This window comes from Vanessa atalanta, chromosome 13 (assembly GCF_905147765.1).
Source record: "Vanessa atalanta chromosome 13, ilVanAtal1.2, whole genome shotgun sequence".
In the NCBI taxonomy this organism is placed as follows: Eukaryota; Metazoa; Arthropoda; class Insecta; order Lepidoptera; family Nymphalidae; genus Vanessa; species Vanessa atalanta.
Window position 1 is genome coordinate 12,203,369 of NC_061883.1, and position 19,101 is coordinate 12,222,469.

The 19,101-nt window shown below is 33.1% G+C and overlaps 3 protein-coding genes across 6 annotated transcripts; 2 read left to right on the forward strand and 1 right to left on the reverse strand.

The window, feature by feature from the left end:
* Nucleotides 1-595: 595 nt before the first annotated feature.
* On the forward strand, nucleotides 596-7,888 carry LOC125068495 (ubiquitin-like modifier-activating enzyme 1). The gene is made up of 8 exons (XM_047677667.1): nucleotides 596-1,471; nucleotides 2,718-3,128; nucleotides 3,451-3,709; nucleotides 4,742-4,917; nucleotides 5,251-5,472; nucleotides 5,786-6,037; nucleotides 6,235-6,540; nucleotides 6,624-7,888. Exons 1-8 carry the CDS (start codon nucleotides 737-739, stop codon nucleotides 7,395-7,397), a joined length of 3,135 nt encoding a protein of 1,044 aa, XP_047533623.1. The 5' UTR covers nucleotides 596-736; the 3' UTR covers nucleotides 7,398-7,888.
* Nucleotides 7,889-7,891: 3 nt separating this feature from the next.
* LOC125068496 lies at nucleotides 7,892-14,553 on the reverse strand. Of its 3 annotated transcripts, XM_047677668.1 has the most exons (6): nucleotides 13,908-14,552; nucleotides 10,951-12,930; nucleotides 10,486-10,674; nucleotides 10,089-10,237; nucleotides 9,194-9,279; nucleotides 7,894-8,936 (listed from the first exon to the last, which is right to left on the reverse strand). In XM_047677668.1, the coding sequence occupies exons 1-6, from the start codon at nucleotides 13,998-14,000 to the stop codon at nucleotides 8,866-8,868; spliced, it is 2,568 nt and encodes an 855-aa protein (XP_047533624.1). In that variant the 5' UTR covers nucleotides 14,001-14,552; the 3' UTR covers nucleotides 7,894-8,865. The 3 variants fall into 3 exon arrangements, with proteins under 3 accessions (XP_047533625.1, XP_047533626.1, XP_047533624.1); XM_047677669.1 differs by lacking the exon at nucleotides 9,194-9,279 and having other exon boundaries at nucleotides 7,892-8,936; XM_047677670.1 differs by lacking the exon at nucleotides 10,486-10,674 and having other exon boundaries at nucleotides 7,893-8,936; nucleotides 13,908-14,553.
* Nucleotides 14,554-14,838: 285 nt separating this feature from the next.
* On the forward strand, nucleotides 14,839-18,637 carry LOC125068163 (protein-S-isoprenylcysteine O-methyltransferase). Of its 2 annotated transcripts, none has more exons than XM_047677202.1 (5): nucleotides 14,839-15,171; nucleotides 15,404-15,662; nucleotides 15,928-16,037; nucleotides 16,323-16,430; nucleotides 17,031-18,637. In XM_047677202.1, exons 1-5 carry the CDS (start codon nucleotides 14,956-14,958, stop codon nucleotides 17,223-17,225), a joined length of 888 nt encoding a protein of 295 aa, XP_047533158.1. In that variant the 5' UTR covers nucleotides 14,839-14,955; the 3' UTR covers nucleotides 17,226-18,637. The 2 variants fall into 2 exon arrangements, with proteins under 2 accessions (XP_047533158.1, XP_047533159.1); XM_047677203.1 differs by lacking the exon at nucleotides 14,839-15,171 and adding an exon at nucleotides 15,258-15,324.
* Nucleotides 18,638-19,101: the final 464 nt, after the last annotated feature.

Here is a 19,101-nt window from a genome sequence, read left to right on the forward strand (position 1 = left end):
TCGCAATAAGCCGTGTTATGTTTGATAGTTATACGATATAGTTGCTATTATTAAAAATATACTATTTTATTATTTAATTAATTCAGTAAAAGTTTTTTTTTAATAAAAATAGTGTACACAATTTAATATGAAGAAAATTAAAAAAAAAGTGTTAAGTGTCACTTAAAAATACAAATCATGTAACTTATAAATTTAAAATAAAATATTATTAGGCATAAAAAATACTAAATTTGTTTATTAATATGCACAATAAGATATAACCACTATTTTTATTTCGTTCTTTAAACTTTTAAAAAGATAAAATTAATCTGTTCGCATAATTTAAATGTCTGACTTAACTTGTCTCATGTCTAAGACTTTTTTCTTTTTTAAATCTCATTTTACTTTACATGACGGTGACTATAGACTTTTTCAGGTGATTTAATAAATTTGTTCTTTTTTATTATTAGTGCAATATACAAAAGTTTCTCATTCAGTTTATTTTCAATTGAATAATTTATTGAAGAAGTATTAACAATTATTTTATATTAATGCAGATAAAAAAGAAAAAAATCACTTCCGTAGATACTTTTCTCCACGTTGCTTATAGCTAACTTCAGGACAGTGAGTAAGCGGGCCTTCATCGAAGCGAAGAGCGAATTGCGAATGTCGTCCGCAATTATTTGAAGATTATTTCTTTATTAAATAGCAGAAACGCAAAGCAAAATTCCGTCAAAATTGTGCGCGTTCGTGCCCGATGTCTAGTGCTGAAGTCGCCGATAATTCCGTTGACCCCCCGGCGAAAAAGCGGAAGCTAAATACAGGAGAAGCGAGTTGCAAATCCTCAGCAATGGCGAACAATGGAACGCGTGTGGAAGATGAAATTGACGAGAGTTTGTATTCGAGACAATTATACGTCCTTGGGCACGATGCTATGCGTCGAATGGCGAGTTCGGATGTTTTAGTCTCCGGGCTTGGAGGTTTAGGAGTGGAAGTTGCAAAAAATGTGATACTCGGCGGCGTAAAGTCGGTAACTCTTCACGATGACCGTGCATGTACTGTTGCTGATTTGTCGTCTCAGTTTTACTTATCAGAGGCTTCGATTGGTCAGAATAGGGCTTTAGCATCCTGTGAGCAGCTTGCTGAACTTAACCACTATGTACCAACAACGGCGTATACAGGTCCATTAAATGAGGAATTTCTAAAAAAGTTTCGCGTAGTCGTTTTAACTGGAGCATCTAGGGCGGAGCAGGAGCGCGTAGCTGCTATTACGCATGCCAACAACATAGCACTGGTCATCGCAGACACTAGGGGCTTGTTCTCGCAGGTATTCTGCGACTTTGGGTCTGATTTTACTGTGATTGATGTAACTGGTGAGAACCCAGTGTCGGCTATGGTGGCGGATATCACGCACGAATATGAAGCTGTTGTTACCTGCTTGGACGATACTCGCCATGGACTGGAAGATGGAGACTATGTGACATTTAGTGAGGTTTGTATATTATTTGTATACTGATGCTTATAATTTGAATATAGAGGTTAAAGTTTAATAGGCAGAAAGACTTCTGGTTGTTTTTCTATTATATGAGAACAAGGTCTTTATTAAAACTTTGTAAGTGATTTGTATAAGTTCTTCTTTCAATCATTAAACCTTACTGTTGTTATGATTCACTAACTGATAAATGACTCATAGTGTGAGTGCACTTTGTTCTACCTGATATTTAACAATTGGACAAGCTTGTTTCTACCTGTACATGAGTGAGTGACAGAGTAACTTGCATGGATTGAGATGAAAATATAGTTAATTTTCTTGAAGTAAAATGGAAACAAAGTATATGTATGTAGTTTCAATGTCAGCTATAAAAGTTTCAATAATGTATCCATAAAATTATTTAAATGTTAAGATTACCACTTTGAAGTATATATTCTATAGAGAATAACAAAAAAAATTAACAAAACTATTGAATAATTGCATAGTCGATGACTACAAAATCTATATAATTAAAACATATATTCAAGTAGGCTGTTACAAAGACTTAATATTTAACCAGATTTATTAAAGATACTATTGGATTAAGATCCTTTGTGTTTATGGATTGATTACATTCATAGATTCTATAATTACTGAGAGGAAAGCAACTTATCAATAGACAAAGACAAGATAGTTTATTTTGTTTATTCTCTATTTATCAACAGATTCTCATTTTTTTGCTTCATAGCTTTTGATGAACTTAAAAAATATATATATAATGTTTAAATAAAAATATCTATAAAAAAAATATATGTTAATAAATATACTAAAAAGTATTATGTATATAACTACATAATAAAACTTTTCTTTTTGTGTCAATAATGTAAACAACTGAATATATTGGTATGAGTCTATTACAAACTGGTACGGAATCATCTAAATATTGTTATAGACTAAATTCTCTAAATTCCCTTGATCTTTCAACCCTTTTGTTATTTTATGTTCAACAAAGTGGGTGGGTGGGCAACAGCTAGTTTCTTATAATACTATAATCTTGTTTGTGTTTCTGACAAAGATGGCTGCATTTTACAGCATTTCAGCATTTAATTGCAACTTAGATTTAATTTAGTAATGCTGTATTCTACTAAACAGCTACCTTACCCTCAAATGGAAAGGAATATGTATTATTGAACCAAAATTCAAAATTGTAGTTTGAAATTTATTTCATTGACAAGTACTCATAATATTTAAATATTATCACTTCTAGGTTCAAGGGATGTCCGAATTAAATGGCTGTGAACCACGAAAAATTAAAGTACTGGGACCATATACCTTCAGTATTGGAGACACCACTAACTTCTCCAAATACATCCGTGGAGGCATTGTAACACAAGTGAAAATGCCCAAGAAACTCAATTTTAAACCTTTCCAAGAATCATTAAAGAACCCAGAGTTTCTGATCACGGATTTCGGAAAGATGGATTATCCGCAACAACTTCATGTGGCTTTTACTGCCCTTCACAAGTTTGAAGTGGGAGAAGGACGTCTGCCAAAGCCTTGGAGTAATGATGATGCTGCAAAATTCTCAGATTATGTAAAAACCATTATGGAAAACGAAGAGCTATTTAAAGCTGGCGAGTTAGAAATTAATAATGAGCTTATTGATACCTTCTGTAAGGTAATGTATTTAATCTACTTCTGTTTTGTCTGTGTTGAGATGTGATTTTTCATACCTTCATGCTCATCTTAACTCCTTATTCCTGTAAGAGCCACTTTAGAGATATTTTTAATATCTAAAAAGCATTAATCATTTCTTTAAAGGTACCAATACCCACCACCAACTTCACACATTTGTGTTTCTCTTCTAAAAATTCCCAAGTACTAAAGCTAAGCCTGCTAACATTTAACCAGAGGCCAAAAGGCGAAACCATCCCACCCGGTTGATTTCAATCCAATCATGAGCTTTCCAAATGAAGTTAAATATTTCAACTATATTTCAGACATCATCTGGTGACTTAAACCCAATTAATGCTGCTATTGGTGGAGTAGTAGCCCAAGAAGTAATGAAAGCTTGTTCTGGAAAATTCCATCCAATTGTCCAGTGGCTTTACTTAGATGCTATTGAGTGTCTTCCTAAAGATCGCTCAAACCTGACCGAGGAGAACTGCAAGCCCACTGGATCAAGATATGATGGTCAGGTTGCTGTATTTGGGAAGGACTTCCAAAAGAAACTTGGGGCATTAAAGTACTTTATTGTTGGTAAGAATACATTTTATTTCTATATATTCTAGGAACCCATTTCAGATGAATTATTACATTTATTTAGACGCTTTATATTTGTAGATGTTAATACTTCAGTTATTTTAATTAAACTTACTATTTATAGATAAGCTAAGTTTGTATGCATTTTTAAATTATTCGAATTAGTTTTTCTCTTACCTTTGTTAATAAAATGTATAATAAAATCTTAGAAAAATTGTTATTATACGTAATTATAGCCTTTTATGTTGTTGATTGACCTAAAAATATTTTACTTTGATTAATGAGTAGTCATATTTCCATTTCTAATGAAGCGTAAAACAGGCTAGAAGGGAGTATGATACTATTACTCTATTTTAATATACCTAATCTAAGGGCAATATTGAGCTCTTTATTATCATTTGCCTGTTATCTGGCAGTCAATGACTGACATAAGAAATTAGATTTCTTTTACTCAATATGATATTTAGAATTACATTATCTTGATAAGATAATAACATTTTTAAAGAAATTTGTTAAGTCTGTGTTATTTATTTAATAAGGTACTAGTAGGAATTATATTATCCAATTTAATATTTAAAAAAATATCTCCTTTGTCTTAACTCGCTTCCTAGTTCAACTGGGGTCAGATATATTCATGATTTTTTGGTGGGGTGGTCATCCTCATGTCCCAGAAATGAGCTCCACTAGCGCAGGCGACTCTTTTTAAATTTTTCGACAATCCTTTGACACCTTTACCACTACTTAGTCACTTTCAAAAATTGATTTTAAATAAAAAAATAATGACATATTTCATGTGGTGTGTAATTTATTGCAATAATGATTATAATATCAATCATGTTGAAGAAAACACAAACTTTTGTAGCAATAGAAGATCATCTTATTGGCAAACTTAACCTTGTTAAATAACTATATCAATTAAATTAACGTTGCCTTTTTTTTTACAAATTTTATACTACTATAGTAGAACACTATACTTTTGTTAAATTAGTGTACATGATGGTATTTTAAACATGAATTAATCGATTGTAGGCGCTGGTGCTATCGGCTGCGAGCTGTTGAAGAACTTCGCTATGATCGGCGTGGGTGCGGACGGCGGCTGCGTGACCGTCACCGATATGGATCTCATTGAGAAGTCCAACCTCAACCGACAATTCCTCTTCCGCCCTCAAGACGTGCAAAAACCTAAATCTAGTACAGCTGCTAAGGTAAGTCTGTTTGAATACTCTCTGGTTTGTCTATTGTCTAATTTATAATTGGTTAGACACGTCCAAATTGATTGAGTTATTCTCAGTAGTAGCCCATTCTTAAATTGCTATGTTACGGACAGCACTAAAATGCCGTGGTCATGTCGGATTCGCGATCCCATCCTACTTTTTTATGATGGTAGTAAATACTTTTTTTTAATTATTAACAACAAGGGCTTAACAAGTAGAAAAATCGTTTTATATATTGTACAACTTTTATTAGTATAATAGCAAAATCGTATTTGAAAAACTTATGACTACTTTATTTAAAAAATATATATATGTCTCATCTAGGTAATTAAGCGCATGAATCCATTAATGAATGTGGTGGCGCAAGAAAACCGGGTCTGCCCCGAAACCGAATCAGTTTACGATGATGCCTTCTTTGAAGAGTTGGACGGAGTCGCTAACGCCCTGGACAACGTCGACGCTCGTATATACATGGACCGACGCTGTGTGTACTACAGGAAGCCTCTGCTCGAGAGCGGTACTCTCGGCACGAAGGGGAACACGCAGGTATACAAATCTTACATTTTAAAAAACATATTAAGAGTTATATTATTATTACAAGACTGCCCAAAAATGGAATGTAATATTTACATGGTTTATATATATGTCAGTTCATGTATTCCACCATAACTATTAATAACTACTATAAATGCCTGAATAGATATGTATGCTAGGGATATCCTTAGAATTCCTACATTATCCTAAGTGATCCTTTGTATATATATTATTTAAAAATGAAAAAAAAACATTATGGCGACTTTATTTTGTGGCGGTGTTATCGGTTTAATTATAGTATTCTTAATTGAATGGTAACTTACAGGTCGTAGTACCCTTCCTCACCGAGTCCTACAGCTCGTCCCAAGACCCGCCGGAGAAGAGTATCCCGATCTGTACACTCAAGAACTTCCCGAATGCCATCGAGCACACGCTGCAGTGGGCGCGCGACGAATTCGAAGGCCTGTTCCGGCAGGCGGCCGAGCACGCCGCGCAGTACCTGCAGGACCCGCACTTCCTGGAGTGGACCATGAAACTGCCCGGCAGTCAGCCTTTAGATGCTTTGGAGAGCGTTAGGGTATGAAATTTTATTATTAACAGCATGATTCAAGCACTTAACGTATTCCCTGAATGACTAAAAAGATTATCAACATCTTGAGGAGAGTTAAATTAGCTCCAGAAAATTCATCATTTTAGAGTTTATTAGTCCAAACATTTCAGTTTAAATAGAGATAGAAAGTTTCTATAATAATTACTACTTGTTTTTTTTTGCAGAATGCTATTAATGAGCGCCCTCGTAATTTCGATGACTGCGTTACTTGGGCTCGCTTACATTGGGAGGCTCAATACTCTAACCAAATCAAACAGCTGCTATACAATTTCCCACCCAAGCAAACGACTACTAGTGGTGCTCCATTCTGGTCTGGACCTAAACGCTGTCCATCTCCATTAGATTTTGACCCAGAAGATGAATTACATCTCGACTATGTAGTAGCTGCTGCCAATCTGAGAGCTCAGGTTTATGGACTTCCATCCTGCGTCGATCGAGAAAGAATTGCTAAAGTTGCTTGCAGTGTTCAGGTATAACTGTCTTGAAAATATTAGTGCCTATTATTTGCCTTAAAAGAGAGTATATTTAATTCAATAATATGTTTAATTTACAGGTACCAAAATTCAAACCGAAGTCTGGCGTCAAAATCGCAGTTACAGATGCTCAGCTGCAGCAGAACAACGATGATATGGACCAAGACAGGGTCAAGAACATCGTCTCTGACCTCCCGCCGCCCAACAAACTTGGTAATTTAAAGATCACTCCCCTCGACTTCGAAAAAGACGACGACACGAACTTCCACATGGACTTTATCGTCGCTGCGTCTAATTTACGTGCAGCCAACTATAAGATACCTCCCGCAGATAGACATCGCTCTAAACTCATCGCCGGAAAGATTATCCCCGCTATAGCTACCACGACATCTGTCGTTGCCGGTCTAGTGTGTCTCGAACTTTACAAACTCGCCCAAGGCTTCAACACCTTAGATGTCTTCAAAAATGGCTTCGTCAATCTAGCTTTACCATTCTTTGGATTCTCTGAACCAATATCGGCTCCAACTAACACGTACTACGACAAGAAATGGACCCTCTGGGACAGATTCGAAGTCAAAGGCGAAGTAACACTGCAGGAGTTCATAGACTACTTTAAGAATGAGCATAAATTGGATATCACAATGTTGTCTCAGGGCGTTTGCATGCTGTATTCCTTCTTCATGCCTAAAGCGAAGCGTCAAGAACGACTGAACTTGCCCATGTCCGAGGTTGTGACTAAAGTCTCCAAGAAGAAATTAGAACCCCATGTCAAAGCTCTCGTATTCGAGCTGTGCTGTAACGACGAAGACGACAACGACATCGAGGTTCCTTACGTAAAGTATACCTTGCCTTAACACCCTAGCGACGTAAAGAAAAAGCAAAAAAAAAAACATCGTCAGGATATATCACGAGCCAAAATTATTAATTTAGCCGGCGAAGCACACGCCGGCGCATTTTTGTGGCATTTAAATGCATAATAGCGATGTTTGTACACGAATTTCACTTACAGAGGGTATTTTTTAAAATTTGTCGACAAGAATAGTTAGATGTTTATAATAGCTCGTGAGCGCCCGCCTGCGGCCGAGCGGCGACAGTGTACAGTGATAGTGTGAGGATTGTGTGAAGAATTTTTATTTTGTGCTTAAGACACGCTTTTATTGTCTACTGATATCTTTCATATATTTATAGTAGTATAATTGTTTGCTCACATGCCGTCACGAATTGCGCTAATTTCTTTCGTGATTCTACAATGATTGATTTTACACCAACTTTTATCTACTTTTAATGTTTAAATCAGAGGGGTCTGTATATGGAGGAATTAAAAATAAAATAAAATTCGAGCAAATGTTTGTTTTATTCAAGTCAATGTTTATATAAAAATGCTTTACAGTTTCTTATTTAAAGAAATTCACCTTATAGCAAATCAGTACAACCTTTTTCGAAAGCACCAATAACTTTACTTTGTATAATTCTTCGTGAAAGAATATACGATATAAATAAAAGCTAAAATTGTCTACGGACAGTTGTGACTAGAGCATCGTTTGACTGAATGGTAATTTCGTTTAGAAAAAAAATTTACAAAAAATTTACTGTTATAGTTCCGCAGACAATTTATTTTACATGCAAGTATTTAAACATACAATATATTAAAAAAACGTTAAACGCGTCAAACTGAAGCAAGCCCCGCGAGCTTACAGGTGGACTGATCGTTCTGACTAGCGCAGATTTTAGCGTTAGTTAATTATATATTGTATTTCTTAAGAATCGTCAGACGACTATAGAAAAATGAACATATTACACGCTACAATGTAGCGTCAGTGTGGATAAGCAAAGTAATATAGCGAACCCCCTCCAGTTTGATCACATCTTAAATTTTGATTACAGTAAGCTTTATCTAACCTTATTTGTAGAAACTATAGATTGGAATGTTTGCACAATCTGAATTCTGAACATGGAATTTCCTGGCAGAAATATTTTACTTTATTTATTATAAAATCTCAACGTGTTTATCAATAATTATAACTAAACATTTAATACATATATTCTAATTATTAGGCAGTTAATACAAATATGCTACTTCCTGTTACTGCGACATGTTTGATAAATACTTCATCCATTAAAAAAACCATTATACATGGCATGTTTAATAATGTTACTTCTAAAATAATTTAATGCCACGTTATTTAAAAAAACTATTTACGAAAAAGAACTAAAAAAAATATATTTAGTAAAGCAGTGGTAACAAAGGTATAATCGAAGCGTTAATACATTTAGCCTACTTCAGCTCAAATACAAGGCAGTGTCCAGCGGTCGGGGATCGTGTCAGCGCCACGGGCGGCGCCGCGGACTCGGCATGTAGCGGCGCATTACGGTCTTGTCGCTACTAAATGTCTCTGAAAAATTTCCATTGTCAAAATTATTAAAAAAAAAATAGATTAATATATTATGTCTAACGAAGCGTGGAATGTGGATAAGATTTTGTCACTAATAATGTTTATTAAAAAGCTGTACATACTATAAATAAATTACAATTAGATGTGTTGTGATAAGTAATGAAGTATTTATTAACAAAGAAGGACGAAGCACATTGAAAGAACTGAAAATGAAAGGATTTTCAAGCTGGCAACATTCATATACAACACAATGTTACCATAATTGGACTGAGACATGAGCGAGGGCGCGGGTCGCTTGCTGCGCGTCGGAAACACGCCACTGTGGCTTTGTGACATGAGATCCCTGTTGTAAACATTGTTATGGATACATAAAAAAAGCCCGCTACCTTGTTAATGTAACAACCACCAGCTTCACCATGCCATTATTACAGCAAAGATATGGAGCTAAGACATCAATTGTATATCATATTATACATATTTTTTTACTATATGATAATTGTCATCCTTTAAGTATTATATATAATATTCTTCATTTGGCTAATTTAATGTAAAAAAATATTTACATCACCACTGCACAATCGTTATATTTTTGTTTGATATATATAAAAAACCAAAAAAATACTTTATTCAAGTAGGCTTTTGCAATTACTTTGGATTGTCATTTTACAAAACTATATAAATTTTGAAACTCAGTAGTTACTCTTTTTTAACATTTAGAATACAAAGTTATGTTATGTTAGTTAAATACAAATTATGTATATATTATATCCTGCCTGGAAGTCAATAAGTATTAGCTCCACGCTTTTTTATCATCTATATAATCTTGTACTAAATAATATGGTACTAATAATTTGAATTTATGTATCTGCAAAGTTAAAATATCAGCGGAATTTTATTATAGAAACGGATACCTTGCCCCAAGAAGGATTTATTGACTTTGCGGAGTCGGAGACTTACTTTACTTTACTTTATAAGCTTATTCTTACGTCTCGTGAACATACAATGATTAATTGTTACTGATTCTATCAAAGTGATCAATGTTACTGTGAATATACATAAAATATATGTTAATGTTCCAACTGCAATTTCTATAATATAAACGTTATTTAATTTGAAATTTAAAAGTACAACATTGGATTTAACAACACTCACGTGGGGCGGTATTGTCGGTGCGACAAGGCGGGCGACACGCGCGCGGCGAGCGACCGCCGCCGACTGCGGTCGGCCGCGATCATCGCGCAACGTTCGGCCGCCGTGCTCGCCACGAACGTGTCGTGCAGCGAATAGCACGCAGCCGTGATCTGTGACACATTGTTTTGCTAAAACGTCTGCACTATATGTTGTTCAGAGGTTGCTAAGGTTGCTAACCGAATAAACGTGACTTTTATAAATATTATGTAATTTACTTTAAAAGTTACATCAAAAGGCTTTATTAATAAAACAACACAATAGATAATCGTTACAGATGCCTTGTTAAAAGAAAGTAATCTTGTTATATTGACAGAGGATATCACAAAGAAAAAGTCCGGATGTCAAATCGAAGTCCGACCTGCTGGATGAGTCGTCTATGCAGGTCAACATCGGCGCCCCTGATCCCCTCCCGATCCTGGTGCAGCTGCAAAGCGCACATCAGCGCGTCCTTGATCGTCTGCACCGTCGCCTGCACGCGTTCCGATTTCATGAGTCGACGGACGAGGTAGCCCTTCGCGTGAGCTACAATCTTAGTCGCTGCCGATCGCTACGAATTGAGGATAGTACATAAAATTGTTTCGAGAGAGACACATACGAAGTTCGGCGATAAAGGAAAGGATACATGATCGAAGAATGGCCAGGGGAAGAAAAGTATAAAATACAGGAAATGATACTACGGAAAGATTATCAAGGACTATATTAATGGTGAGGAAATTGGAAAAAAGTACAACATGCAGATTGAAGCATTTACATATTACCATGTGCATTACATAATAAAATACATAATTTATAAAAAGTAAAATAAAAAACTTTTTATCATTACCTCTTTAGCTGTAGGTGCTCGGTACATTTTAGGCCTAGCTGTTCTTCCGCACATACTGTTGATGGAATTCTGAATAGTTTCTTCCATACTTCTGATAGCTTTGTCTGTAGATCTACAGGAAGATATTGGTCTTGAAATCGGGCTCTCTATTGCTGCTGGATTATTCACATTGACATTCGCGTAGACCTGACTTTCTTCACTGCGGTCGGAAGGAAAGGTAACGTTTAAATCAGCCATTGTATCGTTCGTTCGATCAGTCAGAATCGGATCATAATCGCGGTCTGAAGACACGCTCGTCTCGTACGTAAGCTTTCTCGACGTTGGCGTACTTTTACGCACGGGAGAATGTGTACGCGTCTTACTCCCCTCCTTCTGAGGTTTTGGACTTGGAGTTTTATTCTTCTCTCGGTCTTTCATTGTTTGCTGTTTTTTCATACTCCCAGTTATATCCCTCGACTTCTTAAGCACATTATCGCAGTAATGAATGTAGTCGTTTGTTTCAGTCAAAGTAGAAAGAACTGGGCTGTCACAGGTGTTTTGTTCGGGTTTGTTGTTTATCAACTGACTCAAACTTACCGGTCCTCTATCAGCGACCTCGTGAGTTTTATCCACCCAAGCTTCTTTGACCTCATTTGGAGATTTAGGGCATATAGTTTTTAATTGTGTAAATAGCAAATTATTCTGTTCCTCGAACACTTGCTGCAAAAGCATTTGCTCCTTCTTTTGTTTCTCAACTAAATTAGCCATCTGAATAAGCTGCTGTTTTTGAATTTTTTCATAAAGTTCCCTGACACGAGTTGCTGGGTCTTCGGTTTCGGAAATGGGTTTCTTCTTCACTTCAGTCTTTTGACTTCCTAAGTGGTTAGTAGGCGTTTTAACATTGGCGTTATTATGTGGGATTGGGTTTCGAACAGGACTCACGGCTTTCTTTGGCTTTTGTATAGGTTCTGATTTTGGTACAACTTTGGACGAGTTGCGTTTAGGTTTGTCCTGTACCAATGACTTAGATTTTGGATGAGTCGATTGTGGCTTTCTTGCAGTAGGTCTTATAGCTGTATGTTTAACATTGATCTTAGCATTGTTTATGTTTTTTTCCTTCAGTTCCAAAGCCATTGAAGACCATTTTACTTTAGCCGTTTCTAAGTCCCAGCTTCTTCGTTTTTTATTCGAACAACTTAAATTAGAAAGAGATTCACTCATCGAAATCGAGGTAACATCCATACCTGTATTTATAGATTGTACTTCCAAATGCGCTAAAAGCATAGGACTTGGTTTCAGTACTGTATATGATCTCTGACGAGTTAAGGGAAGAGGAGATTCTTTGATACTCTCTGTGTGAATATCGTTTAGAGAGCCAGTAAAGCTTTTGGAGCTGAGAGAAGCAGGACCATCTTGACTGAACTGCAGAGTAATTGGATCTGAGACTGTATCGTTACTAATACTGACATGGAAAGAAAGTTTGTCATTTATTTCGTCATTAGTTTTTTCATTATTACTTACTAACTCTGTCTGATCTTTTTTAGGGCAATCACAATCTCGTTCTGGTAAATCGTCCGGCGCCTTTTGTGCCTTGTTGACGCTATCAAGAACACTTTTACCAGTGTCATTGATACTTAAACTCAAGTCTATTACTAATTTAGATGATAATTTAGAAGAGGCACTTTCATCGAGTGTTAAATTTGAAGTTATATTATCACATGTATTGCTAGTGAGGCACAATTTACCAGAGCTTTCATCAAGACATTTTTCATTATCCTGATATATTAGCTTGTCATTATTTTCACTTTTGTCAGCTTGTATGGCTTCAAGTGGCAGTTCAAAGCTCTGTTCAGACTCAGGTAGTTCTGGAGCATCAGTTTTGTCTTCGGCAGAGTCTGTGTCAGTGCCAACAAAGAATGGTTTCAGTGATTGGATGCGTTTTTCAACTTCTTTTGCTAGAAGTTTGTAGTATTTCATTTCTGTACGACATTCTTTTGACAACTGAAAATACATTAGTACATTTGGTGAATGGTGACATTTCTGTAGTATAAAATCTCTAATCTGAACTTATAATTTTGTTATTTCTTTCTAATGTATTTTGTTAAAAAAGATAGCAGGACTTATAAACCTTTAAATGTTGATCAATTTAGATACACATTCATTACATTTCTATTTATATTTCTTAACAGGTCAATAGTTGCAGGCCTACTTCTGGCCTTTCAATAATCAAATATTATTTAAACAAATTTACTAGTAATCAATAAAATATTATAATGACCCTTTGTTTTTGCAGGTTTTGTAGGCCAGAAAAGAGTTGAGACTCTTGGACTTTAAATAATATGCAACGACGGCATCACTTGGATATCTTTGATTGAGGCCAATAAAATTATTTATATTTGTCTCAATCAAATTAGATTTTTTTAATATAGGTACATATTTATTGTTTGACTATTGTGGCTGTTTGGACCTATTAAGTTCATTTGAATTATGTGACTTTCAACAATATTTAATTATATTTATACTTAAAATAATATTACTGCTCCTAGTGAAAGAATTATTTTAAATAATAAGAATTATTTCAAATAACATTTAAAGTAAGTTAGCCTAATTAAATAGAGTATTTTTTAATACTTTTAAAAAGGCATGTTGCCTAATGTTTTTGCCATTAAATCTTTTGAAGAATATATCTTAATTATACACTCAAATAAGACATTTCATTTGATAAATATTTGTTTGAACACACGGTAAAATATTTTAATAGTACATTAGATATTTAGATCACTATTTATAAGTTTGATAAAAATATATAAATTTATTTTTATATGTATGGTTCAAATATTACACTTATATCGTTGTAAGAGAGTGTTTATATAAACACATACAATTACATTTAAACAAAATTAACTAATGTAACATTGCATGTTTACAAAATGTTTTTTATGTTTACTTATTAAAATAATAATGCACATGTAACTTACTACTGGTGGTAGAAGAGGAACACCATTAATCTTCATGCAAGACATGTACTGATTCGATTGTCTCACTGATTTTACGTCCCACGGGTCGTTCATCGCGAATATAACATCAGATTTTAATAACAAATCTACAATCTAAACCATCAAACATCTGACCTCTATTAAGCTCGTCATAATAACTCTAACACTTTCAGCAAATTAAAGGATGCTCCTAATATTTATAATATCCGACACGTTATAAGACTAGGGAAATTAATATCACTAACTTAGTAACTTTAATAACATGCCTGATCAAAACGATGTTGTCATGGTATGATTACGTCAGTTTGTTTGCCGGTTAGGACAACTTGCGAATTTAAAATGATGTTTCGCATTACATTTTACTTATTTATTACAAAATATTGCCATTAATCTATTTCTATTTAGTTTAATTTACTCAAATGTTGAGTGCATAACGAACTGCAACTTTTTTCATATTTGAAATTTTCAATGGGTATTGTTTGTTTTAAAAAATGTTTGCATTAAAATATTTGGGAATTGACGAATTATCAAAAATTTCTTATCTACAAACAACCATTAGAAATTGGCGTATCGAAATTCTAATATATTAACAACCAATCACGTTATTTGACATATTTTATAATATATTTTTAGGTACAATTTAGATATTTTTTTTTAAAATTAAAATATATTTTTAAAATATTAATCGGTTCTTATTCCATTATACCAACTACATTAAATTATTATGCGAGATTGTTTATCTACCTTTGTTTGTTTTATTAAATTAGAATACCTACATATTTTTTTAAGTGATTTGTTCTGGATACATTAATAGGAATGAATGAATAATTATCTTTAGTTTGTGGTTTAATGTCAAAAGTCAAAACAAAATGCCAATTTTGACAATGACTGATTTTTGAAAAATCATATCAAATTTAATAAACCTAAAATAATCAGATATTTATGTAAATTATTTTGTAAAAATAAGTCACACGACCTAAAATTAAGTTATAATACTTGTTAATAATATTTAGATAAAAGGTTAACATAAATGGATATGATTTCAATGAGAAATATATGCCCAGCTGCAAAACATGCTCTGCTATGTTTTTCGCTCTCCGGTTTAGTATTTATTGTTTCTTTTTTCTCAGCCAGTTGTCTTGGATTTACATCTGAGCTGTGGGCACTTACGTACTGGGGGCCGGCATTATATTTCTGCCTTTTAAACTTCATTTTACGATATTCTTTAAAAGGCTTCACATACGATGTAAGTTAATCCAATTAGAACACTGTGAGGCATAGATTATAATATTAAATTATTCAATGTGGACTTTACTAATAAAAGCAAAATATTGCTATTTCTAGTTGTAGTAATATTTATAAAAGTATAATAGCTTAAAAAATGTCATTGAATGCTTCAGTAATAATGATTCTTAGCTTGTATTAGTTATTATTTATTAATTTCAAACTGAGTGTGATGAATAAATATTTTGTTTTAGGTTGCAGTCAGATCTGCTTTTCTTGGGTCAGTTTTTGCAACAGGATTTTACTTTGCTACGTTGGATAATAGCTGTCATATATTTGGGCTTTATGCAATGGCATTCTCCCTTTTTCACTTCTCTGAGTTCTTGTCTGTGGCCCTGACAAATCCACGGACTCTGACAGTGGACTCATTTATTCTAAATCACAGTGTACAATACTGGGTGGCGGCTGTGTCCAGTTGGATCGAGGCTGCAGTGGAATACTACTTCTTTCCAAGTGAGTATAATTTCATATTGAACTAATTATAAATAATATCTTTACTACCAATAGATACTCTGAAAGGAATCTCGTCAACTATGAACTTATGAACTATGAGTAGCAACTACAATAATCTACTAAATATGTATAGAAGACTAGATATGTCTACATGACATTTATGTCATTTAAGTTCGGAAAAAAATAAAATCAGTATATTATTTAATCTGTTTTAAACATGTTGTATATAACATTTATTTGATTTAGTTTTCATTTCTATTAACAGATATGAAAACTGTATTTTGGATATCTCACATTGGCGTTATAATGTGTGTTATTGGAGAAGTAATGAGGAAAAGTGCAATGTTTACCGCTAAGACTAATTTTAATCATCATGTAAGTATAATTACCACAATCAATGAAGACTTTTTTTTATAAAGTAGATAGGTGGACATGATAATGTTCCACCTCACGGTAAGTGGTCGCTGCTCATGGACACTGTCAGAGTATATGTAAATAATTATTATATGTAAAAGGTCTTATGAGTTTAGTTGATATGGCCTCCAAAACTTTTATGTTGAAAATGTTCACAATATTGTGCACATGCTGCTTATTATTAAGAGTACTAAGAGTAAGATTTTCTACTACTAAAATACTGCTTTGCATATTAAATGGTTTCAGGTACAAACGGTGAAGAAAGATGATCACCAGCTAGTGACTCATGGTGTGTACTCTCTCTGTCGACATCCAAGTTATGTGGGTTGGTTCTACTGGTCTATTGGTACACAGGTAGGAGATGAGTTAGTAATAATATAATTATTTATTTCATGTAAAGGTTCAATATTCACATAATCAAACCAAGAGATATAGGAGATATAGGAGATGAGTTAGTAATAATATAATTATTTATTTCATGTAAAGGTTCAATATTCACATAATCAAACCAAGAGATATAGGAGATATAGGATATGAGTTAGTAATAATATAAAAATAAATTTATTTATTTCATGTAAAGGTTCAATATTCACATAATCAAACCAAGAGATATAGGAGATATAGGAGATGAGTTAGTAATAATATAATTATTTATTTCATGTAAAGGTTCAATATTCACATAATCAAACCAAGAGATATAGGAGATATAGGAGATGAGTTAGTAATAATATAAAAATAAATTTATTTATTTAATGTAAAGGTTCAATATTCACATAATCAAACCAAGAGATATGTTTTGCAATTAATAAAGTTACAATGGACATTTTACCGTACAGAATGGTCATCCTATGTAATATAGGAATTACATATTTTCCAAGTTTAGAGACTGTTGAATTTTACATAAGCCACTGGTCACATAATTATTTATCAATAAATTTAAAAATTTAATTCCAGATAATTCTACTCAATCCTGTCTGCGTAATTATATACACTCTGGTTTCGTGGACCTTCTTTAATGAGAGAGTATTCGCAGAAGAGATGTTCCTAATATCTTTTTTCGGAAACCAATACTTGGAGTATCAAAAGAAAGTGGGCACTGGTCTTCCATTTATAAAAGGTTATATACCAGATGTTGACGGTAGCTGGTGATGGAAGTTTGATATGGACTACAGGATTTTAACGAAGATGAGGAAAAAAAAGAGATCAATGAAGTTAAAAAATGACATTTCGACAGAAAATTTACAATTTATATTGTACTGAACGCCATTTTGATGTTATTTATCTAATATTGTTGAATTAATTTAACATTTTCATGCAATCGACTTAATTTCATATCAATGAAAACTGGTAACACTTGTTGTAAATGCTAGATGTCATTTTTTGTAAATGTCAGATAATACCTTTTGAATTGCACCTTTAATTCTCCTTTCTAGTGTAACATATTGATACTACTAAGATAAATTTTGAAATATTTTTACACAATTTAAATACTTGTTGTACTTAATAATGGACGAAAGACACTTTTCAAATTCACGTAGCCTTTTACAAGTGGATAGTGTAGTATAACTTTAAGAGTTAAATTTTAGTTTGAAAAATATATTAAAATAGTGAATAAAATCTGCCACAGAGAGTACAAGAAACTGTACATTGTAGTATTTTTTTATTGTAGTTAATTAAAATTTATAGCCTATGGTTAAATGAAATTATACTAAAGTTACTCTTTTTTTCTTTGAAAAAAAAACGTAAATTTTACTTGATTTTGTAATTTTTTTATCTCTCATACTGGCAAACAAATTAACATGCAGTATTGTAAATATAATTTAATAATTATTGATGTATCTTACAAGAAGATTTTTTTTTATATTGTTCGACCTTAGAATATATGTGCATTTATTTCAGATTTTTTTTAATCCATCATTGTATCAGGGTTGACAATTTCTTATTCAAATAATGCTAGTCACCAGCAAAATGCATTCAATAGTAATACTAGAAATACTTTTAATGATAAGTAATTCAAATAAATTTGTAAGCACAATTAGTTGTTCAAAGAATTTTCATTAAATTAATTTATAAGGTATTTCTATCGATATAGTAACGTTTAAAAGTAAGTTTACCTTAGCAGATTTGTATTGAATTAAGTTTGAGAAAATGTATCATCCCAAAATAAAAAATTAAAAATAAAAATTGTCTATCTTTTATCGTCTAAGGTGACGTTATTACATATGACTTACATTAATATTAAAAAAAAGCAAAATTACCTTTGTTAATATGTACGTCAAAAGTGCTGTCGCTATAGCAAATGTCAACAGAAAGGCTGTTTGCTCCATGTACCGGGAATTTGTATTCGCTTTTGACCTTTTGTTGCTTCACTATAATGTTCCGCGCGCTCCATCTGTCTTTTGTTTCATAATCTGAGATTACATATTTTTTTTTTAAATACCTATAATGTTAATGAAAGTTCTACAGACAAATGAAAATACAACATGTACATAAAATATCACACACATTTGGATGTAGGTGATTCTAACTTTTTTCAAAGATGTGTATGTAAACCTATTTAAATGTATATAATATATTAATAAAGAACAAAGAATATATCATTTAATATTTCCTTATTTCTTATGGTCTTCCACATATTATGTGGTAATCATCACACATAGACCCTGGCAATTGGCACTTTAAGAAGCAAAAGCAGCCAAATCATGCAATCTCTTGTGTATATAAATACACTTCCATATTTATACTCTATTTCAACCATAAGAGGAGAAAATCTAAATAAACAAAATTTGACAGCAAATTGACGCGATATCATTGATCGAGAGCTTGATATAACGTCGACGAAACTGTTATCAGAATATTGGAAGTAAAATTAATGTAGAAATAAGTAGTTAAGTTAATAGTGTTGTATTCTAAATAAACATTAACCATAAACACTTAGTAGCACAATAGTGCTATGTTTATAACATCGCATTAAATACGTAAATCTAAGATTTGTTTATCTTTTTTCCTACTTCCATTGGAATAG